The sequence below is a fragment of the Vipera berus genome (assembly GCF_964194415.1).
Source record: "Vipera berus genome assembly, chromosome: 9".
NCBI lineage: Eukaryota > Metazoa > Chordata > Lepidosauria > Squamata > Viperidae > Vipera > Vipera berus.
The window spans coordinates 5,402,615-5,425,976 of record NC_138212.1 but is presented as its reverse complement, the minus strand read 5'-3'; the positions used below and the strand labels follow the sequence as shown (position 1 = coordinate 5,425,976).

Here is a 23,362-nt window from a genome sequence, read left to right as displayed (position 1 = left end):
TGGCATTTTTATCCACCTATCAAGTACTTCCCAAGGATCTGGAATATTATTATTCTCCTAAATTGCCTTCACATCTCACAGCTCAAGGTTTTTTACCTTGCTCCAGTGTTCTTCAAACTCAGATGTACGGACGTCAACTCCCAGAATTCCCCAGCCAGCCTTCCTTTCTGCTTCTTTTATACCACATACAATCAAGGCAACATTATTTTAGTCTCTTCCCCCCCCCCACATTACCTTTCCAAGGATTGAGATGTCATTTCTCTTATATCTCTTAGTGGAGATTTTCTCAACCTTGGTCACTTTAAGATGGGTGGACTTCACCTCCCAGAATTCCCCAGCCAGCATAGCAATTCTGGGAGTTGAAGTCCACCCATCTTAAGGTTGAAAAAATGCTGTAGCAGAAAAATGAAGCTTAATTCTAGCTTTCCTACACAGAGTCAGCTGTACCTTGAAGGTCTGAATAAACAAAACAATACCACAATAACAGCACAATTACCTCCACCAACAATCTAACCTAATCCACACAACCACTGTTATGTTACCAAAAGCCCCATCAAGGGGGTTATCTATCTACCAGATACATCCTCAAAAGACCTGCGAAATTCAGGACCCGACAAATTGGGGAGAGGGGAGCTTTTGATGTTCCCGGGAGCCTATTATTTCATGTTAGATTATCTTTTGGAAACACACACCCATGAGATCACACCAGGAAAAGCTGAATAAATTTAATCGATGGTATCTGTGTGTGTGTGTGTCTGTTTGTGCAAGTCATTATTTGTTCTGAAAGAAAGGGAAACCTATCTCTTAAACTTCAAATCATAACTATGTTTATCCGTTTCCTGTAACATGCCTTTCTGCGTGATGCAACTTTTTGCCAAGAGCTAAGTGGGCTGAAATAATATTTGCTCTTCGGTTTGGCACTAGGGAGAACCAGCCGTAAATGAGATTAAACAGTGGAACAGGTATTTCACTACCAATTATGAGGAGGAGAGAAGGGCGGTATAGATAATCCTCGATTTATGACAATTGACCTCAAAATGTCTGTTGCTAAGTGAGAGCAGTCATTAAGTGAGCTATGCCCCATTTTACAACCTTTCTTGATTCACTGCAGTTGTTAAATTAGTAACCCGGTGGTTGGCAAAGCTGGCTTCCCCATTGACTTTGCTTGTCTGAAGGTCGCAAAAGGGGATCGCATGACACCCCCCCGGGACGCTGCAACCGTCATAAATATGAATCATAAATTTTGATCACGTGACCCTGGGGATGCTGCAATGGTCGTAAGTGTTGAAAAACGCTCATAAGTCCCCTTTTTCAATGCCATTGTAATTTTGAACGGTCCTAACTGAACTGTTGTGTAAGTCGAGGATTACCTGTATAGAGGATAGGAGGCAGTAAGGAAGCAGAGGCTGGGAGGCAACAGGGTCTCGGGGGAGGTCAAAAAAGTCAAGATGGTGACCACCACCTCGGAATCAATGGCTGTAATGGGATGTGGGAATGGCCCTGGGAGACAGGAGGATCAGCTAGGATCCAGATAACTATCATGCAAAGGATGTCTTAGCCCAGGAAAGGGGGGAGGGTGTGGGAAGTCTATCAGAAGGGAATCCTCCCACCCTGCCCCCCCACCCCAGTTTTCCAGAGGGTGAAAAAGAGAGAAGGGAAAAATACTTTCAGATGTGCATGAAAAATGAAGTTTCTCCTCTGGACTACCTCGCAGGGCGAACAATGCCCCATCACTAGTCCATGGGTGTTGCACAGAAAAAAAAATAGCTTCAGTTGCATAGTTGTGGGTGCATGTGGACTTTTTGACCTCCCTCATCCTTACAGGCAGCCCTGGGGGTGGGGGGTCTGCTTTAGTTCTCCAACCTGAAAGAGAAACACCTGGGGGGGGGGAGGGAAAGGTAACCCAAATGCTGGTAGAGAAACAGAAGCTGATCTGGATGCTGGCTTCTGACAGTGTGTTCATTGGCCATATATCACAGTCCTTGTCTGCTGTGTTTGCCTCTCTAATTATCTTATCTTCAGTCAATAAGGCCAAAGGCTGCACTCTGAAACTATAAAGTCCATTCAGGAGATTCTTTTCTTTTCTTTCTTTCTTTCTTTCTTTCTTTCTTTCTTTCTTTCTTTCTTTCTTTCTTTCTTTCTTTCTTTCTTTCTTTCTTTCTTTCTTTCTTTTTCTTTCTTTCTTTCTCTTTCTTTCTCTTTCTTTCTTTTTCTTTCCTTTCCTTCTCCTTCTCCTTCTTTCTTTCTTTACTCTTTATTTTCTTTCCTTCCTTTCTTCCTTCTTTCTTTCATCCCTACCTTCCTCCTTTCCTTTCCTTCTTGTTTCTTTCCTTTCCTTCCTTTTTTCCTTTACTCTCTTTCTTTCCTTCCTTCCTTCCTTCCTACTTTTCTCTTTTCCTTTCCTTCTTGTTTCTTTTTCTTTCTTTCTTTCCTTTCTTTTTCTTTCTTTTTCTTTCTTTCTTCCTTCCTTTCCTTCTTCCTTTCCTTCTTTCTTTCCCTTCCATTTGATGAATATTTTCCTGTGCTGTAGACAGATGCCCTGTGGGACAGTGATAAGAATAAAATGCAGAAGGGCCTGTCTGGTTCCAGCTGAAAGAGCAGCCACACCCTCCTGTCACAACAATGCATTCTGTCATTTCCAAATCTGGGTGCGAGTCCCCCCCCCCTGACGAAAACTCCTGGAACAGACACCAAAAATTCCCACAAATCAGGGGAACTGGACCCACCTTTGTGTACAATCGCCCTCTGGGACAGTTGCATTTTTACAGGTAGTCCTTGACTTACGCCCATTCGTTTAATGACTGCTCAAACTTTCAATGGCACGTGGCTGGCTCAGGAATTCTGGGAGTTGAAGTCCACGAGTCATGAGGGGGCCATAGTTCCCCCATGCTGGCTCAGGAATTCTGGGAGTTGGAAGTCCATGAGTCATAAAAGAGTGGAGCTTGCCTACCCCTGCCTTAGGCCCTTGTGCAGGGCAGGAGCAGACCTCTGGGGGGTATGGACTCCAACTGGCAGAATTCTTATCAATGCCCACGCTGGCAGTGGAATTCTGAGAATTGAGGTCCTCACACAGTTTAAGAAACACTACACATCTTTGAATGTTTATGAGGCTCTTGCTAATAAGGAACCCCCACACACAAAGAGCTGGAATATGCTGTGACCCCACCTACGAAATCCATGGAGAGCCAAGGTGTCTTCTGCTGCATCTCTCAAAGAACAGATGTTGGCCATGGAGGTTCTCCTGCTCATTTTCTCAGCTAATGGTCATGGCTGAGAAGGCCAGAGGAGCAGCAGTGGTGCTGAAGGATCAGGCCTGCGTGTAGAACAGCACTAAGCAACTTTGGCCAACCTAGAAACATTTGATGGGACTTAGCTGGGAAATCACCAAGAATCCTAACAAAAGCACCCGATTCTTCCTTGCTTCTAAGGAAGCTCCCGAAATAAGTGTGTAAAGTCCCTAAGATTTGAGCTCAGTTCAGAGGGCTTCTCCTTTTATACTGAAATGAATCACTTTCAGTTTGATGTCTCTGGAGATTTTCAAGCATCCAGCCAGTGGTGGGATTCAAATAGGTGAACAACCGGTTCTCTGTGTGGATGCCGCTTCCGGAAGTCCATTCTGGGCCTGGGCAATAAAAAATTAGCTACCGGTTCTGCCAAAGTGGTGTGAACCAGCTGAATCCCACCACAGGAAGGAAGGAAGGAAGGAAGGAAGGAAGGAAGGAAGGAAGGAAGGAAGGAAGGAAGGAAGGAAGGAAGGAAGGAGTGGTAGGATTCAAATATGTGAACAACCGGTTCTCTGTGTGGATGCCACTTCCGGAAGTCCATTCTGGGCCTGGGCAACAGAAAATTAGCTATCAGTTTTGCCAAAGTGGTGCGAGATGGCTGAATCCCACCACGGCATCCAGAGTCACAGTTTCAATACTGTTTTGGAGAGAGAGAGGGGGAGGGAGAGAGAGAGAGACCAACAATTTCTATGTGTCTGCACAAAAATCAGATAAGGAAGTTCATGTAGTAGCTGCAATGGTCACCAGGGAGTCTTCCTAAGAATTACTTCCAACTTGCTTCTCCGGCAAAATATTTTGAAAATACAGCTATTCCTTCAGACGGCTGTGAGTCCAGCCACCCAGGATGTTAATTCCATATATATCATGCTGGTGGATTTTGGCTGACTTCTTTGACACTTGAGGCAGCCCTCCCAGCTCTGCAGGATGGATAAAAGGCAAGAGGAGGAGAATTCTTAACTTTTCCTTCCAGGGAGATGATGTCCTGTGTAAGTGTTTTGTTTGTTTTACGCAAAGGGTGTATTCTCTTCTATTGATATTCCTCTTTGTTGCACATAACATCCCAGTTTGAGGTTGTTATGGGCATGTAGCCCATTCTTTTTCGGGTGTCTCTCCTCTTCAGAAAGTTGTCAGCTTCAAAGCAGGGCTGGGAATAACGCAAGCGGTCTGGAATGAAGAGCTTTCCCCCCATTTCAAATGGGATAACCTCCATGGATGGTGTGGATCACATCTTCTGCCCTCCACTTGGCTTCCACAGAGTGATCACCGGTGGAACTTCCAGGCCACTGATAAGAATAAGCTGTGGGAAAGCATTGTCCCAACTTTGGAGAGACCACCCTTGGCAAATTGCACAAACACAGCACAATCTCACTGTCTGGCCTGTGGGGAAAAAAAACATTTTGTCTCCCGTGTGCCTGGCTGGGCTGCCAAATCAAAACATGTCGGATCCTGTCCGATTCTCCTGTGTTTACCTGTCTGTTTTCACTTCCCTTGGGAAACTTTGGTCTTCGCTGGGAAGAAGGGATGGGACAGGATGGGGTACAGTATGTTTCACCCCCTTCTACCTCTAAAAATATTCTAGCCCCAGTTTTCCGTTGCTGAGCAAGACATTTTGTTCAGTGAGATTTACCCCATTTCGCAACCCTTCTTGCCGCAGTTGTTAAGTGAATCACTGCAGTTGTGATTCTTTAGTGAATCTGGCTTCCCCCATTGACTTTGCTTGTCAGAAGCTTTGCAAAAGGGGATCACGTGACCCCGGGACACTGCGACCGTCATAAATATGAGTCAGTTGCCAAGCGTCCGAAGTTTGATCACGTGACCGTGGGGGATGCTACAATGGCCGTTAGTGTGAAAAATAGTCGTAAGTCCCATTTTTCAGGACGTAACTTTGAATGGTCACTAAGTGAACTGTTGTAAGTCAAGGACTACCTGCATGTCCACCAAATGAGCTTCTGAAGTACTTTCCCAACTAGCAGCCAAGACTGACTGGGTCCCTACCTCCAAGAAATGACAGGGTAGAACAGGGGTCTTTAAACTTGGCCCTTTTATGACTTGTGGACTTCAACTCCCAGAATTCCTCAGCCAGGCTGGCTGAGGAATTCTGGGAGTTGAAGTCCACAAGTCGTAAAAGGGTCAAGTTTGAAGACTCCTGCTGTAGAACATCGTATTGCTGTTCTTGCATCCTTAGACGAAAAACAGCAGCCAAACCTCACAGAAAGAGAATAAGGATGTGTTTCCCATAAACAGGGCCCCAAACGATAGTCAGGCCAGTGACACAATCAAGGGACAAAGTGTAAAACTGTTGACAACACAAACTTTAGCCCAGCAAGGCTCTAAAAAAAATTGGGAGGAAAGTCCAAGTCTTTGAGGAAAACAAGGATTCTCTCGACACAGCACAGGTTTTATCAAGGTAAGTCCGTGTTATCTATGAAAAATATAGAGCAGCCCAGCACCCTGCAGATGTTTGGGACTACAGCCCCCATTATTCCCAGCCACCACAACAGCACTTGAGTACAAGTCGTCCTTGACGTACGACCACAATTGAGCCCAAAATTTCCACTGCTAGGCGAGACAGTTGTTAAAGTAAGCTTCGCCCCATTTCACAATTTTCTTGCCACAATTGTTAAATGAATTGCTGAGGTTGTTAAGTTAGTAACATGGTGGGAAAGTGAACTTGCCTTCCCCATTGACTTTGCTTATCAGAAGTGTGGGAAGACAGCCCCCCCCCAAAAGAAGGAAATGTTTTGAGGAATATTAAAAAGGCAGAATATTATATTTCCTCAAAGGAATAATGGAAAATCTTAGGCAGGACCACCACTGCCCAAGTCTGTCTTTCCCAAGCAGAAACCAGGTCTGTAGAAATGCTGATGTGATAATCCTGTCAGAAAGATTGGAGCCAGGAGGCTTGGATTACAAAGACGAAGATCCCTTGAATCAACAATCCCTCACACCAAAAATTCCAACACAGGACATAGCCATCAGCCACAGCTCCAGGGAAGCAGGATATGACCTTTGGGACATAATAGGATTAACCCACCACCATCAGAATGCCAGAAAGGCACACTCAGAGTCAGGTCAGAGTTCATGACACAGGAAAAACTCCACACAAAAGCCCAAGAAGGTATAAAAACCCACCACTCCCTACTACATGTGGTCAGCTTCCCCAGAGCCATCTTTCTGTCTGCCTCTGCTCTTTCATAAACTGCAACCTTCTTTCTAAAGCCGTCTCCATTTTGTTTAGTCCTGGCTTGGACTGGACCCTGATGGAAGATTTTTCTTTCAACAGAAGATTGCAAAAGGTGATCATGTGACTCTGCAACCGTCATAAATACAGGCCAGTTGCCAAGTGTCCAAATTTTGATCACATGATGACGGGGGCAAGGGGAGGGGCTATAACAATCGTAAGTTTGAAAAATGCTCAAAAGTCAGTTTTTTTCAGTGCTGCCGTAACTTCAAGCGGTCACTATAACCGTACTGTTGTAAGTCGAGGACTATCGGTATAACCGCTTTTTACATCGGTGCACGGAAGGAAAACTTTGGATTTGAAAAAACATTGAAAAAAACTGGACTTTCCCCCCCCGTTTTCTAAGATGCTTCTCTTTTGAGCAGAGGGAAAGAGGGAGTTATGCAAGATGCTTGCTTCCAGATAGGAGAGATTGTTCAAAAACTAAAAAAAATTACAAAAAAAAAATTAAAGAGGAAGGGAAGAAGACGGATTAGGTTGCTTCCAATTCCAGCAAAGATATACATAGCCTTGACTGGTTCACTCCCACGGAATGGATATAGATATGGCTGAACTATATAACTCTTGAGTTGTTGAGGTTCCTGGAACTTACTCGTGTCTGGGTCATCTTGGCTTTCTCCTGCAACATGGAGCTTGGTCTTCTTTTGGCTTTCTTTCTCCAGTTGATGTTCCATCATCCTCAGCCATCAAAGAGAAGGAAGCTTTGTCGAAATTCACTCAACAGCTTGGTTACTGTTGATTGAACTTCTAAGTGTGCAAATCCTGCCATCTGGAGGTTAAAGCTTGACACTACAGCTCCTCCAGCAGGCACCTCTACGGCCATTCTTCATGATTCACACAACTTACACCAGGGGTCTTCAAACTTGGCCTTTTTATGACTTGTGGACTTCAACTCCCAGAATTCCTCAGCCAGCGTGCCTGGCTGAGGAATTCTGGGAGTTGAAGTCCACAAGTCATAAAAGGACCAAGTTTGAAGACCCCTGACTTACACTAACAAAGGAAGATCTTGTGTTCACAATTGCCACGAAACCATAACAGGCTTAGCAAACCCAGCTACAGGCTGAAAAGGACCTTGGAGATCTTCTAGTCCAGCCCCCTGCTCAAGCAGGAGATCCTATATTCTTTCAGATTGGTGGCTGTCCAGCGTTTTCTTAAAAACCTCCAGTGATGGAGCGGCCACGATTTCTGGAGGCAAGTTGTTCCACTGGTTAATGGTCCTCGCTGCTAGGAAGTTTCTCCTTAATTCCAGGTTGCTTCTCTCTTTGATCAGTTTCCAACTGTTGTTTCTTGTCCTGCCCTCTGGCGCTTTGGAGAACAATTTGACCCCCTCTTCTTTGTGGCAGCCCCTCAAATACTGGAATACTGCTATCCTGTCACTAGACGTACATAATTCCAGCCATCGTGCTGCGACTCTCCCTAACAGAGAAATACTGCCCCACTGCACACCCAACTGTTTGCTGTTCCGTTATGACAGACCTCTCCCAGCTTTGAATTTGAAGTGGGCGGGGGTGTACATTCCTTAGAAGCCTTTGCAAAGGAAATAAGTAAATTCAGGAATCGGAAGGGTAAATGAAAAATACAGTAGGAAATGTGCCAGTGACCCCTTGATCTGCCTCTGAATTGTGACCTTCTACTCAAAACTTTTATTTAATCATTAAATTCTGCTCCATCCACTAAAGCTTGATTTGGACTTGGCTGCAGCGTGTGAAGGCGTTGACATTGCAAAGGGGTTGATGGATGAGTGTATGATGCAGACAGCTGCAGACCACCCAGTCTCAACCATGCATTGGGTGGAGACACGCTACTTCCCGCTGGGAGGTTTTCTGTGCTTTGTCATTGGAGCGCCCACTAGCCAGAAGGTCATTTGCAGAAGTATACTGTAAACGCCTCTTTCTCTGAACAACAGACCCACCCACACACATACCAATAAAGGAGAACACAGGAAATCCTCCCCTTAAAACCACAACTGAGCCCTGAATGTCGGTTGTTCAGCGAGACATTTGTTAAGTGAGCTCTGCTCCGTTTTACGACTTTTCTTGCCACGCTTGTTAAGTGAAGCCCTGCAGTTGATAAGTTAGTAATCTGGTTGCTAAAGGAATCCGGCTTCCCGCGTCGGGAGGTCAGAAAAGGGGATCGCGTGATCCTGGGAGCCAGCAAAAAGGTGGTGAATATGAACCAGTTGCCAAGCGTCTGAATTTTGATCACACGATCGTGGGGAGGCTGCCAAGGAAAGACGGTCAGAAGTTACATTTTTCGGTGCCGCTATAACTTTGAGCGGCCACTAAACAAACCATTGTTAAGTCGAAGACTAGCTGCATTGGTAGCTCAGGGTTGAAATGAGAGATCTTTGGTGCTCTCCGATCTTGGCTGTTTTCTTGCAGACGTTTCACTACCAAGCTAGGTAATCCCATCAGTCTTAGGGACACGTATGTTCCCTGACACTTTGAAGTCTAATCCAAGCTTAACCATTATGGTCCCTCCCTCCAGCCTCACCGCCCCGGTGTTGGATTCCAGAAGGTTAAGAAACAAAATATTTTATTTTATTTGACGCAGAAGGCCAGCTCTGCTGAGTTTTGGTCATCCCCAGCCCAAAAGTCCCACCATGTAACGGAGGAAAGTGAGCCTTGAGTCTTAACGCAGTACAGCCTTGAAAGCCACGCAGGGCGGATCTAAGGCGAGGCCAGGAGTGCCAGCCACTCTATTTGCTAATGAAGATAAAACTAAATTAAAGCAAGAAACGGGAGTTATAAGGCAGGTCCGTCTCCGTTTTGGAATCAGTTCAAGACTTTGAAGCAAACAGTTGCATTCGGCGGTTACTGGCTTCACTGTGTCTCGCGGAAGAGTGCGGAAGCGATGGGGGGGGGAGTTTCTAGAGGTCCTGAATATGGCTGCTCTCAAGAAAAGAGACGTACCTTAAATAGGTACATCCTGGATTCCGCATTTGAGGTTCATAGGAACTGCAACGTCTGCCCAAAAGAAGAGAATGCAAGCATTAGATCATGCTAAAGACACAGAGATTTTTATGACTTATGGACTTCAATTTCCAGAATTCCTCAGCCAGCATACCTGGCTGAGGAATTCTGGGAGTTGAAGTCCACAAGTCATTAAAGGGCCAAGTTTGAAGACCCCTGGCTAAGGAGAATAGGACAAGAAAATCCTGCTGCTAATGTTAGCTAGTCTGGTAACAAAACATTCAGAAACTATATTGAAACAAGCTTGGAGAGCAAAACCCCTGCCAAAAACTGAGTTAATCTTTATCTGAGATGTGGGTATGGAATATACACCTACATATATACTTTGTGTATGTATGTGATGTAATGTATACATACAGTATTTGTGTGTGTGTATATACAGTACATATATAGTGGGTATGTATGTATAGATAGATGTGTGTGTGTGTGTGTGTGTGTGTGTGTGTGTGAGAGAGAGAGAGAGAGAGAGAGAGAGAGAGAGAGAGAGTGAGAGAGAGAGAGCGCGCACATACACACACAGTATACACTGAGTATGTGTGCCCGTCCATCCATCCATCCATCCATCCATCCAGTCAGACCATTTGGTTTATGGTTCAACATACTGCACAAATCAGAAAATTACAAACCAGAAAATAACTTAATTTGCTCTCCAGATTCAGCATATTGCACGATAACTAACCAGACACTACCTCAGCTTGCAGCCTTGGCAATTTAAAAATCAATCACAGGAGAGCAATTCCTTTCATTGAGAGGATTTCGGTTCGACAATTTCTTCCACAAAGACTTTAGCGAAATTTCCACCACCCTTTTTTGAACTCTAGAGCAGGGGTCTCCAACCTTGGCCACTTTAAGACTTGTGGACTTCAACTCTGAGAATTCCTCAGCCAACTTTGCTTTGCTGGCTGAGGAATTCTGGGAGTTGAAGCCCACAAGTCTTAAAGTGGCCAAGGTTGGAGACCCCTGCTCTAGAGGTTCTTCCAGAAGAGCCATAACATGAAGTAGATTGTAGCCCAAAAGGGACCCCCAACCCACTTCTTCTGCTCCTCTCTCTGACCAGAAGCCAGCCTCACCAATCTTTTTGGGTTTGGGTAGATTCAGATTGTTCATAAGCTCAACAAAACCCTCCTTGGACAAGATCAGCCGAGGATTCAGAGTCCGTTCTTCCTCCACCGTTGACACCGTTTGGCCTGGAATGGAGGAAAAGGAAAGAGATTGGATGTTATTGCCCATCTAATAGAGCCTTGGTGGAGCAGTGGGCTAAGTAACACCAGCTGCCTGCAATTAGTGCAGGTTTGAGTCCCACCAGGCTCAAGGTTGACTCAGCCTTCCATCCTTCCAAGGTAGGTAAAATGAGGACCCAGATTGTTGGGGGCAATTAAGCTGACTTTGTAATAATGCCGCTTAGGGGGTGTGTGAAAGCCCTAATAAGCAGGCATATACATAGAATGAAGGCTACTGCTAAGCTTGTAAGCCGCCCTGAGTCTTCAGAGAAGGGCGGGATATAAATGGAATAAAAATAAAAATTAAAAATAAAATAATATGCACCGTAATGCAGTGGGTATATCTATGTCTAATTAAGAATATTGGTTGCAATAATAAAATCTAATTGCAAACTAAACTTAAAAGGAAAAAAAAGAATAGAACGAGTAAAAAGTGCTCACCAACTCACCTGTATAGTCATGGGCAGGATAGATCAGGCAGTCACCTGGAAGCGTGAAGATTTTCTTGTGGACTGAGTCGTACAGAGTTTCGGCAGAGCCTGGAGAAGAGAACAGAGCTATAACCATCAAGCAGATTCTTTTTTCTAATATAGAGCTTGGAGCAGGATGCCCTAGGCGTATATCCCCAATTCCTATCCTGCCAAACATTAGGGCTCAAATCATCTCTTGTAACCTACGCATAAGTTTCCTTCACAAAGTCAAACTCTCTAGAGCAGGGGTCTTCAAACTTGGCCCTTTTATGACTTGTGGACTTCAAGTCCCAGAATTCCTCAGCCAGGCACACTGTCTGAGGAATTCTGGGAGTTGAAATCCACAAGTCATGAAGGGGCCATAGTTTCCCCATGCTGGCTGAGGAATTCTGGGAGTTGAAGTTCACAAGTCATGAAGGGGCCAAAGTTTCCTCCATGCTGGCTGAGGAATTCTGGGAATTGAAGTCCACAAGTCATAAAAGGGCCAGGTTTGAAGACCCCTGCTCTAGAGCATCTAGAGTTTGGGGTCACCTGGGGAAAAGAGCATGCATCAAACAGATATGCATAAATCCAGTTTCAAACTTCATCAAAGGCAAAAATGTTCCTCTTCAAGTGGAAAATGACCGTTTCTAAAACAGAGTGGACTTTGCTCACCCTTCAGGAGGTCTACAATGTTTACACGTTGTGCAGAATATGGGAAGTAAAGTCAAGGGGCAGAATTCTGAAGTGTTCTTGGAGATTCCAACCAGAAATATAGTTTTGGGCCTACTATAAAAATCTCCACTGTCTCCCAAGCTGCAAAGCTGCCATGTGGTACATAACTAGACCCCTTAAGTCAGGGGTAGGCAACCTTGGCTCTTTTATGACTCATGGACTTCAACTCCCAGAATTCCTGAGCCAGCAGGGAGAAAACTTTGGCTCCTTCATGACTTGTGGACTTCAACTCCCATGGCTGGCTCAGGAATGCTGGGAGTTGAAGTCCACGAGTCATAAAAGAGCCAAGGTTGCCTACAACTACTTAAATCTTCCATACCTTGTTGAAAGTCTGTCCTCCCGCATCCCCGGATCAGCAAGGCATCTCCTGTAAAAGCCATAGTCTTGTCGTTCAGCACATAGGTCAGGCACCCGTCTGTGTGGCCAGGGGTGGCATGCGCTTCTAATGCCTGAAACCACAGTAGCATGTTACTAACATTCCTAGAGCCTGTCTCACCTTTTATATTAGTATTCTGTTCTTGTTCCCTCCCTAAAGTAACAGAACTACAACTCTCAGAATTCAAAGCAGCAAGGTTCCTGGGAAATGCTAGACAACATAATCCCAACGCACTTTGGATATGTATCACCTTAACAACATTCTCTATTGAAGCCCAGGCTATCAAACCATAAAAGCAGGTTGTTTACAGAGAGTCCTCAAATTAGCACCATAATTCAGCCCGTAATTATAAATACTTTTTTCATCATAAGTACCTTTTTCGGGGTCCGCCATAACTTCAAACAGTCACTAACTGACCAGTCGTAAGCTGAGGACTTCATGCAAATCAGTCATGGCCATTTAGTTCTCATTAAAGGGCTGGAGAACTATGATGCTGGAGAAGACTCCTGCAAGTCCCTTGGACTGCAAGGCGATCAAACCGGTTAGTCCTAGAGGAGATCAACCCTGACTGCTCTTTAGAAGGCCAGATCCTGAAGCTAAAACTCAAATACTTTGGCCACCTAATGAGAAGGAAGGACTCACTGGAGAAGAGCCTAATGCTGGGAAAGATTGAGGGCAAGAGAAGAAGGGGACAGCAGAGAATGAGGTGGCTGGATGGAGTCACTGAAGCAGGAGGCATGAGCCTAAATGGACTCCAGAAGATGGTAGAGGACAGGAAGGCCTGGAGGAACGTTGTCCATGGGGTCGCGATGGGTCGGACACGACTTTGCAGCTAACAACAACAAAAGGACAAGCAAAGCTACATTTCCTCTTGTGGCACAGAGAAAAAAATTCAGTTTTGCCCAAACTGAGCATGTGGTCAAACAAGTGCTCTGAACCAAACCTAGGACTTTGGACTACTACCTGAAATCCTCTAAAATGAACTCGAAAGATAAACTTCCACAGGACTGGAGCCCCAAGGTAGCTCCTAGGAAGTAAATCCGTCCAAGGGGAGCTTTGCAGAAGTACGAGAGAATTAAGCAAGCCTGTTGATGAACTGTTGGAAAATAAACTACTAGGAGGCAGGGTGGAGCGCAGGAAGTGATATAAACATATTATTTCTAAATGAGAGGAACTAGCAGCTTCACTCTATTCAATTTATGATGAAGGATTCCGAAAAACTGGACCAAATTCAGAAAAAGGGGAACAAATATGAATAAAGGGCCAGTCCTATGTACAATTGGGGCATTCGCCTAACAACCCACAATTCCGGGTTTGTAAAATTGGGATGATCACACAACTAGCCGTTTTTTACGATTGTCACAACTTTATAGCTGTGACGGGCATCCCGTTCCTCTTTCTCCTATTTTATTCTCCAGGAATCTGTTCACAGACTTACAAAGTCTCCAAATTTGAGCTGATAGCCTTCCTGGATCAGGAGATCAGCGATGGCTCCACTGTCCTTGGAGATGACACTACGACAGCCTGGGAGAAGCTGCTTCAGAAGTCCCGTCCCAGAGATGTGATCAGCGTGGCAATGGGTGTTGACTAACAAGGAGAAGGAGAAAGACAGGGCTGGGTTTTTTTTCTTTCTTTTTTATAACATTTTATTAATTTTCCAATTTTACACTTGAATTATTTAAAAAGCAACGTGGTGGCTGGGTTAATCAATAGTTCAATAACAAAGTCTTAGTGCAAATCTCAGGTTACAACATCAGATATTTCTTCTCTTTTTCCCTTAACATTTGCTGTCTCATATTCAAATTAGTACATTTCTAATTATATCAACTCAATAAAAACATCATTATTACATTTATCAATATTTTTTAGCTTATACATATCTTAATTACATTCAATCTTCATAAACAATCCATATCCTGTTATTAATTTTCACTCAATTTTTAATTTCTCATCGATATTCCAATTTAACTGTTTTCTTAGGACATAAGATCAAGTCTCCAACCCAGGTTTTTTTTACACCTTTTGGATAAGCGTACAGGTTGTCCTCAACTTACGACTGCAAATGAGGCCGGAATTTATGATGCTAAGTGAGGAATTTGTTAAGTGAGTTTTGCCCCATTTTATGACTTTTCTTGCCACGTTTGATAAGTGAACCACTGCAGAGATTAAATTAGTAACACAATTCCTAAATGAATCTGGCTTCCTCATTGGCTTGCTTGTCAGAAGGGCGCAAAAGGGGATCACGTGACCCCAGGGCAATGCGACCGTCATAAATATGAGTCAATTGTCAAGCATCCGAATGTAAATCATGTGCCGTCCTAAATTAGAACGGTCATTAAACGAACTGCTGTAGGTCAAGGATTACCTGCATTTCAACTATTCATTTAGTGACCGCTCAAAGTTACCGTGGCACTGAAAAAAGTAACTCATGGCCCGTCCTCATACTTATGACCATCATAACATCCCCAAAGTTAGGTGATTAAAACTTGGCGTTTTGGTCATTGGCATTTATTTATGCAGGGTTGCACGGTTCCTGGATCGTGTGGATCACCATTTGCGATCTTCCCAGCTGGCTTCTGATAAGAAAAGCCAATGGGGGAAAGTCAGGTTCACTCAATGACTGTGTGATTCACTTAAGAACTGCAGTGAGTCGCTTAACAACCGTGGCAGAAAAGATCATAAAATCAGGCGCAACTCAGTGCTAAACAGCCATCTTGCTTAGCAACAGAAATTCTAGCCCTCATTGTGGTCGTAAGTCAAGAGCTATCTTTATCCATACTCCAAAATCAGTACGGTTGGTACTGAGCATCCCCAGAATTGATGCTGCCACACATCTTGGGGACAATCCTAACCTAACCTATCCTCTCTCTTCTGTCAGCCAGCAAGCACATTGAAATGGTATAGGACAGGGGTAGGCAACCTTGGCTCTTTTATGACTCGTGGACTTCAACTCCCAGAATTCCTGAGCCAACCGTGCTGAGGAGAAATGGAGAGGTTTCCATGCTGAGCCATACTGGCTCAGGAATTCTGGGAGTTGAAGTCCACGAGTCATAAAAGAGCCAAGGTGGCCTACCCCTGGTATAGGGTTTTCTACTTGAGCATGGGGTTGGACTAGAAGACCCCCAAGGTCCCTTTCAACTCTCTTATTCTGTAACAGATGAGCCATCAACTTGAGACCGGGCAAAAAAAATATCCAGAAAATTGTTCCCCCTAAAATTTACTTCGTCTCAAATCGTTTTCCTTAAAAAGGAAAAACGTTATACTCTGGAAAGTAGATGAATATTCCTTCAGCTGATAACATCCAGAAAGGTTGAACAACAGCTATTAGGTTTCCAAGCACTCCCCTTCACCCAGCCATCCCAATCATTTACCCTCTCCGGTTATATCATGGCTACTTTCTTATGATCCTTACAGACCATGCTTGCTGGTTTGTTTTCCTTGCCTTTTTTTTCCAATTTTAAATTTTTTTTAATTTAATAACATTTATATACCGCCCTTCTCCCTGAGGACTCAGGGCGGTTCCAAGAAGAAACAGCTCACCTGCATATAGCAAATTAAGTCTCAGTTGCTTCACCAATGTTGAATCACGTCTAGCTGTTTCTAAAACGGGATCTATTAAAACGGCTTCCTTTGTCTTCATATCAGCCAGCAGGTAAGTGTAAGTATAACTTTCTGATTCAAAGAGCTGGTAGGTGGAGAAAAAAACAATAAGAAGAACTTAAGTCCATGGAAGGGATAAGTGAAACAGTCCAGTTGTGTCTAGCCATGCTGGCTGGAGAATTCTGGGATTTGAAGTCCACAAGTCTTAAAAGTTGCCAAGTTTGGAGACCCCTGCTCTAGCCCCAGGAACAATTAAATTAAAATGATTTTTTAATATAATTAAAGTAAACTACTAAATTTCCATTGTACCCAATGCAAATTTACATGAATAGCTACCCATTTTAAATCTCCATCATGAGTTTTAATTCGTTACAATTCGCTAAAACTATCTTTATTGCCTCCTTGCCTCAGAGAAGCTGCTATATTACAGCTCCCAAGTCTGAAAAGAGATTATTTCAAATTATATCCAAGCAGCTTTTTCAGTTCTAACTTCAGTTGTAGCATCTCCACTCCTTCAGTTGTAGCATCTCCACTCCGTAAGGGGGAAAAAGAGAGCAATTTCCATAACAAGCCTTCGGGAGGGTGGCAGTGGTCATTTTCATACCGCGTTTTAATAAAACAAGATAACCAGCAATGTGAAGCTCCATTTCCACCAATACACCAAAAAACCCCCCCAATTTCCTGGTCTGCCACGGTGAAGAGCCCCGGAGCCTTTTTTTTTTCTTTTTCCTTTTGTTCCAGAGAGGAAACCTTGAAGACCGGCCCAAACCAGGCAACATTTGCAAACTCCTCTCCTACATCCCACTCCCCCCCCACGCCTGCCTTGGATGACAACACCTATCCTAGAAAGGGTACAGAGAAGAGCAACCAAGATGATTAGGGGGCTGGAGGCTAAAACATATAGGGAACGGTCGCTGGAATTGGGTATGTGTAGTTTAATGAAGAGAAGGGTGAGGGGGGACATGATTGCAGTCTTCCAATCTCTCAGGGCCTGTCCCAAAGAAGAGGGAGTCAAGCTATTCTCCAAAGCACCCGAAAGCAGGAGAAGAAGCAACGGATGGAAACTAGTCAAGGAGAGAAGCAGCCTAGAACTAAGGAGAAACTTCCTGACAGTGAGGACAATTAACCAGTGGAACAACCTCCCTCCAGAGGCGGTGAATGCTCCAACACTGGAGGTTTTTAAGAAGAGACTGGCCAGCCATTTGCCTGAAATGGTATAGGGTTTCCTGCCTGAGCAGGGGGTTGGACTAGATGACCTCCAAGGTCCCTTCCAACTTTATATATTATTATTATTATCCTCCCCTCCCCCGGCCGCGGGAGATGGCAGCCCAAAGCGAAAGCAACGGCAGCGAAGGCGGAGTTCCTCCCTCCTCGAAAGAGTTCCAGAGCTGCGGCCAAGGGGCGGCGTCAGCTGCTGCCCACTGCCCGGGATGCCCACCAGCCGTGCGGGCGTGCGGGGCTCACCTGTCGGAAGAGCAGCCCGCGGGGCCGGGCAGAGCCGGCGCAGTAGCATCGCTGCGGGAGGCTGGTGCGGGGAAGCAGCGGCTGGCTCAGGAGCCGCAGGGCAGCGGCGGGGCATCGCCGGAGCAGCCTCTTCATGGTCGGGCGGCGCTGCCTCTTGATCCGGCGCCAGCCTTCGAGGAAGCGGAGCGAAGGGCGAAGCGACGTCCTTTAACATCGGCTGGGCTGGGCCGGCGGCGGGGAGGGGACGCCTCTCCTTAAAGGGCCAGAGGAGCAGAGACCGCGCGGGCGGGGCGGAGCGGGGCGGGGGGCAAGGAGAGGAAACAAGCCTCCCAGATGCGGAAGGACTACAACTCCCGGCAGCCTCTGCCGGCAAGGCCAATAGGAGGAATGCTGGGATTTGTAGGAATGGATTCCTCCAGGTCAGAAAAAGTAGGTAGGTGGGGATGGATGGATGGATGGATGGATGGATGGATGGATGGATGGATGGATAGATAGATAGATAGATAGATAGATAGATAGATAGATAGATAGATAGATAGATAGATAGATAGATAGATAGATAGATAGATAGATAGATAGAGCTGCGAAGTCGTGTCCGACCCATCGCAACCCTATGGACGTTCCTCCAGGGCAGGCCTTCCTGTCCTCTACCATCTTCTGGAGTCCCTTTAAGCTCACACTTACTGCTTCAGTGACTCCATCCCGCCACCACATTCTCTGTCGTCCCCTTCTTCTCTTGCCCTCAATCTTTCCCAGCATTAGGCTCTTCTCCAGTGAGTCCTTCCTTCTCATTAGGTGGCCAAAGGATTTGAGTTTTAGCTTTAGGATCTGGCCTTCTAAAGAGCAGTCAGGGTTGATCTCCTCTAGGACTGACCGGTTTGATCACCTTGCAGTCCAAGGGACTCGTAGGAGTCTTCTCCAGCACCATAGCAGAAAGAAAGAAAGAAAGAAAGAAAGAAAGAAAGAAAGAAAGAAAGAAAGAAAGAAAGAAAGAAAGAAAGAAAGAAAGAAAGAAAGAAAGAAAGAAAGAAAGAAAGAAAGAAAGAAAGAAAGAAAGAAAGGGCACTGGCACACATTAAAAATGAAATTCTGTTGTAGGCAGGTAGGCAAGTGGGTAGATAGATAGATAGATAGATTTATTGTCAGTTTTTACTGTGGGCACATTAAAAATGAAATTCTGTTGATTGCTCTCAAAAATACACATGTATATAGCACACACATAAACTTGCTATATACATCAATTTGTATATACCTACACCCTTACATATAAATATGTGCGGACTTCAACTCCCAGAATTCCCCAGCCATCCACGTTGGCTGGGGAATTCTGGGACTTGAACCTGAGTAACAATGAATTATTTTGTGGTTCTGGGAAGCATGAGGTGGGATTGGAAGAAAGCTCTACTTTTTTCCTGACCGGATATAACACCTTTCACAGTTGCATAACGCAATCAAGTCAGCCACTCCCAAGCCTTTCCCATCTCTTCTTCTTTCCACACTAAACGTGCTGAAGTCTGCTAATGGGGAAGAAAGAGATGCTTCATTTCATATTGTTTGCAGATAGCTTGTGGTTGGAAGAAATGAATTGTAGGCCAGAAGTAGATTTGCTATGGATGAAAGGCAGTTGGCTAGGTCGACAGAAAATCTCTGCACATTAACTTTTTATTTGTACCCAGCTTCAACCAATAGCACCTTCCACCTGAAGGAAGATATTGTAGGAAAAACAGCCTCAGTGTGATCCGATTGGCTCTCGTAGTTTTCACCCCTATAAAGTGGCTTTTTCAGATGTGCCAATAGACAGCAACAAGGCCCATCCCTGAAATTCAAGGGCAAGTCAGCAGTAATTATCTACCATCCCATCTTTCCTTAGCAGCTGGAAAATCTTTTTTTTCCCGATTGTAAGAGCAAGGGTTAACATGTGACTTTAAGGCGGTGACACCATTATAAATTATTCTGACAGTCTTGATTTAAGCCAACTGCCACAGAACTCTAGCTTAGAGTCACGTATATGCCTTTTTTGAATAAAGATATAAATTTTCTTTTTTAAACTGCCTTCCTTGAGTAAACATATCAATTCACAAAGACTCCCCCCCATTGCATAAAGTCTTAAGATTTTTTTTCCTCTCTCTGAATTCTCCTTAGTCCACTGGTTGACTCATATGATATTCTGAATTAGAAACTAGGCAACTGGGTTGAACATACTGTATTGACCTAAGATAGCATATGTGATAAGAACTGCTGTTCTGTTGACCTCAGAAATCATGTGAAGCCCAAAAATTCACATTGCTGGAGTAAAACCCTGGATAATAAACATGGGTGTGACTTTTATGAGTTCATGAATTACGTTATTTATTCACCCATATACTTCGCCTCTCTTCAAATGTTTTATCAATGGCCTTAGCTCCAAAATAAGTTTGAAAAGCAAGGCAAAGCATAAAAAAATAGAAATCTATTTTATATGGCCCATTTTTATTTAGCTACACTTCTTCAATTCATGGGTCATTCTGTAAAACTATGGACTTTTCTGTTCTCCCTAGAGTTTTTTGATGATATGGATCTTTCGGTAGGAAAGATATATAAACTGATATAAAGAACATGCAGAAGGGAGCATAACTGTCCTTCGCATCTTGCATTTCTCTGAATACCGAAACGTAGTGACTACCATTGTGCTTTCCCACTCATTATCCCCACTTCCCCACATTACAATATCGATATTAGCTAAGCCAGGGGAGTCAGGGTCATCGATAAGAAGTCTTGGCACCTGGGCATTGCATGTAGTGGGTGGCAAGGACATTGAAAAAGTCAACATGGCAGTTGCAACTGCACAGTTGAAGTCCTACCCTGTCATACTAATACATTTATTTATTTCAAGAGTTACAAGGTAATTCAACTCAGGCCATGTGACTCTGGGGACTGTACAACACAAATGCATATTAATAAAAAAAAGTTTTATTATTTAGTTATTCTTAAGGAGAATTAAAGTGCGATAGGACTTAAAGTGTTATTATAGTTTGCATATTATAGTTTAAGATTGTTAGGGTCATTACCCTGTATTTGCTCTGGGAAGTGGGGGGGGAGGGATAGGGAGGGGGAATTGGGTGGGGGGATGGGTTTTTATGTTTTTTATGTTTAAAATGTATCTGTAAAACTCTTTAATAAAAAAAAAGTTTCAAAAACAATGGCTAAAAATACAATACAAAAGCTCAAATGTACAATGGCAAGAAAGCTGAGAACAAAACCAACCTGAGTAGCGGACTGCTTCTCAATTGCCTTCTAATACTTAGAGAATTAAAAGGGGTCAGGGCTTTGATTGTATGGTTGCAGCTGCCATCTTGTCCTTGGGGTGAGGAGAGGGTGCTGAAATGGCAGCAATTAGCACTTAACTGTGACAAGCCTCCAATAACCTTAAGGATAATTTTATTTATTAGATTTTTATCTCACCTTTATTTCTTTGTAAGTAATTCAAGGTAGCAAACACACACAATATTCCTTCTTCCTCCTATTTTTCTCCATAACAACAGCCTTGTGAGATGGGCTTCTAGGCTGGTTCCTTTGTCATTAGACCAAACTGGCTTTTACAAGTTACTGCATGCAGTTTCTTTGTACAAACCCCATTCTTCCATAGGGCAAAGAAGTGCCAATTTCAGTTATGTGATATTACAACAGTTTGCCTTTTTCTCAGGGATGCTATTGGGAATTCCAGTGAGCTGCCTGTTAAGGTGGGCAGAGCGCTGTAGGCAACTACAATGTGCAATTTGTGTTTTGCAGTCATGAGACGGGTGATGCAAGAGTCCCTAACTCCGTCAATTGCGCCATTTTAATGTTGGGTCCTTTTAATGTCAAAAAAAATCTAGACTTTTTTTTTACAGCAAATATTCGGAAAACCCCACAAGCCTAATTTGCATCATTTCTGTGATTCATCCAGAGGGAAAATTGGGAAAGATTGTACATGCACCACGGCAGTATATGATGCAATCCTATAACCAGATTTTGTTGGTTTTGACACACTGTAAATACCTTTTTCCATAAAAAAAATCTGTTTTGCGTGGAAACGTACACGAGCATGACAAAAGAGAATCCAGCCAAGTTGAGAGTACAAAATTGAAGTTTTGCTACACTCCTACAAAGCAAAAGGGAAAAGTCTTCATCAAAACGCTCTTGCATCCCCAGTGGCCGACAATGATTTTTTTTAAAAAAAAATTATTCCAGTGCCCTCATCCCTCTTATTTATTATTATTATTATTATTATTATTATTATTATTATTATTGGGATTTATATCCCGCCCTATCTCCCGAGGGACTCAGGGCGGCTAACAACAACAAAACTTAAAGGTCTCTGTACAGTAAATTAAAAATAAAATTTGAAATAAATTAAAATAAATTAAAGAATAAAGTTAGAATTGTAAATATAATTAAAATCCCTGTCAGTCTAGGTCAGCCAGGTGGAAAAGGAGTGTTTTGAGGCCGCGGCGAAAGGACTGGAGATCTTGGGCCATCTGAAGCTCAGGGGGGAGCTGGTTCTACAGGGCTGGCGCTCCCACAGAGAAGGCTCTTCCCCTGGGGGTCACCAGCCGACATTGCCTAGCTGACGGTACCCTGAGGAGGCCTTCTATGTGTGAGCGTACTGGGCGATGGGAAGTCGTCCCCGGTAGCAGACAGTCCTGCAAGTATCCTGGGCCTAAGCCATGTAGGGCTTTAAAGGTAAGAACCAGCACCTTAAATCTCACTCGGAGGGCAACCGGTAGCCAATGCAGCTCACGCAGGAGGGGTGTAATATGGGAGTATCGGGGTGCTCCCATCACTACCCGTGCAGCTGCACTCTGTACCAGTTGAAGCCTCCGGGTGGTCTTCAAGGGCAGCCCCATGTAGAGAGCATTGCAGTAGTCTATACGGGAGGTAACGAGTGCGTGGGTGACTGTACGTAGGGCATCTCGGTCTAGAAAGGGGCGCAACTGGTGTACCAGGCGAATCTGGGCAAATGCCCCCCTAGCCACGACTCCAATATGATCTTCAAAACTGAGTCGTGAATCCAGGAGGACGCCCTATTTAGCAAACTGTTTATTGCTGAAAGGGTTTCGAACCATGCAAAGCCCGGTAAAAGCTTCCGTTTTTCGACTGCCCGATTACCATTAAAACTCAGGGTCAGTTTGGGGGGGGAAAACGCCCTACGAGATCGGGACACTTGGAAAAAGTTCTAGAGGCGGACTGAGCGTCTTAAACAAATCAGATTAATTTTGTCCCTTACCAGCCGCCGTCTGACGTCATTTCTTTCCCCTCTTCATTGGGTGAAACCATAGGGCCAAGGAAGGGGGGGGAGGAAATCATCCCGGAACATGGTTGCGTCCAGGCGAACATTTTCTCCGCGAGGTTTGCTCAGTTGACTCCCCCGCAGGTAGAATCGCTGCGTTTGTTTCGCTTGCGTGGCTTTTGCGCGGCTGCCGCTGCTTCGCGTGCTTTGCTAAACGTTTCCCTCCGCGTATCATTTCTGCCCTCGATTTTTAAAAACTGGCATGCATTGTTGTTGTTTTTTTTTTTAAAAAAATTCTTTAAAAAAAATGCATAACTTGAATAAGTTTTTTCTTCCTTTCTTCCGCTTGCTTGCTATCCTAAAAAAAAGCTCACGTGGACAATTGCAGGCGAGCTTGGAGGGCCAGAAGCGCCTGCAAACGCCGAGGCTGCATTCACACAACCTGGAAAGAGAGCAAACCCCGGGGGTTGCATTCGCACCAGCTGCAAACCTTGGTTAGTTCCAGGGCGATTTAGTCTGCTGGGCGTGAATGCAGTCCAGCCAGTTTAGGTTTTGGATTATTGCGCAAATCCCCAGAAAGGGGGTTGAGTGAGCATCTTGTGTGAACTGGGCCCGAGCAGCGTGATCATAATTGCTAAAGGCCGGGGTCGGGAGAAGATCCACAGCTTTGTGATTAGGAGGCCTAATTCCAAGAAATCGTGATGAAATCCTGTGCTCCTCTTATTCTGCAACTTAAGCCAGTATCCTATAGTCACCCCCGTTCTGGTTTCCTG

The 23,362-nt window shown here is 44.4% G+C and overlaps 3 protein-coding genes across 5 annotated transcripts in view; all 3 read right to left on the bottom strand.

Moving 5' to 3' along the window:
• The window catches only part of PHLDB3 (pleckstrin homology like domain family B member 3), a 41,543-nt gene extending 37,393 nt beyond the window's left edge, over positions 1-4,150 (bottom strand). Inside the window, exon 1 of the mRNA XM_081334897.1 lies at positions 1,666-4,150. Within this exon, the coding sequence (XP_081191023.1) occupies positions 1,666-1,963 (298 nt within the window). The 5' untranslated portion in view covers positions 1,964-4,150. The remainder of the gene's footprint in view (positions 1-1,665) is intronic.
• A 4,208-nt stretch (positions 4,151-8,358) lies between these two features.
• On the bottom strand, positions 8,359-17,718 carry ETHE1 (ETHE1 persulfide dioxygenase). 3 transcript variants are annotated; one of them, XM_081334436.1, is made up of 8 exons: positions 17,342-17,718; positions 15,818-15,962; positions 13,716-13,864; positions 12,221-12,350; positions 11,167-11,256; positions 10,568-10,684; positions 9,438-9,491; positions 8,359-8,745 (listed from the first exon to the last, which is right to left on the bottom strand). In XM_081334436.1, exons 1-7 carry the CDS (start codon positions 17,474-17,476, stop codon positions 9,439-9,441), a joined length of 819 nt encoding a protein of 272 aa, XP_081190562.1. In that variant the 5' UTR covers positions 17,477-17,718; the 3' UTR covers positions 8,359-8,745; position 9,438. The 3 variants fall into 3 exon arrangements, with proteins under 3 accessions (XP_081190562.1, XP_081190561.1, XP_081190560.1); XM_081334435.1 differs by lacking the exon at positions 8,359-8,745 and adding an exon at positions 9,044-9,245; XM_081334434.1 differs by lacking the exon at positions 8,359-8,745 and having other exon boundaries at positions 9,044-9,491; positions 17,342-17,715.
• Positions 17,719-23,096: 5,378 nt separating this feature from the next.
• XRCC1 (X-ray repair cross complementing 1) overlaps positions 23,097-23,362 on the bottom strand; it is a 28,514-nt gene continuing 28,248 nt past the window's right edge. Inside the window, exon 18 of the mRNA XM_081334725.1 lies at positions 23,097-23,359. Coding sequence (XP_081190851.1) covers positions 23,341-23,359 — 19 coding nt within the window. The 3' untranslated portion in view covers positions 23,097-23,340. The remainder of the gene's footprint in view (positions 23,360-23,362) is intronic.

Excerpts from the sequence above, each read along its gene's own strand:
- ETHE1 (XM_081334436.1), bottom strand. The coding sequence starts at position 17,476 with ATGAAGAGGCTGCTCCGGCGATGCCCCGCCGCTGCCCTGCGGCTCCTG. Across the intron at positions 10,685-11,166 it reads TCCTGCCCATGACTATACAG|GCCAAACGGTGTCAACGGTG; the intron begins GTGAGTTGGTGA and ends CCTCCATTCCAG. Across the intron at positions 9,492-10,567 it reads ACCCAAACCCAAAAAGATTG|ACGTTGCAGTTCCTATGAAC; the intron begins GTGAGGCTGGCT and ends TCTTTTGGGCAG.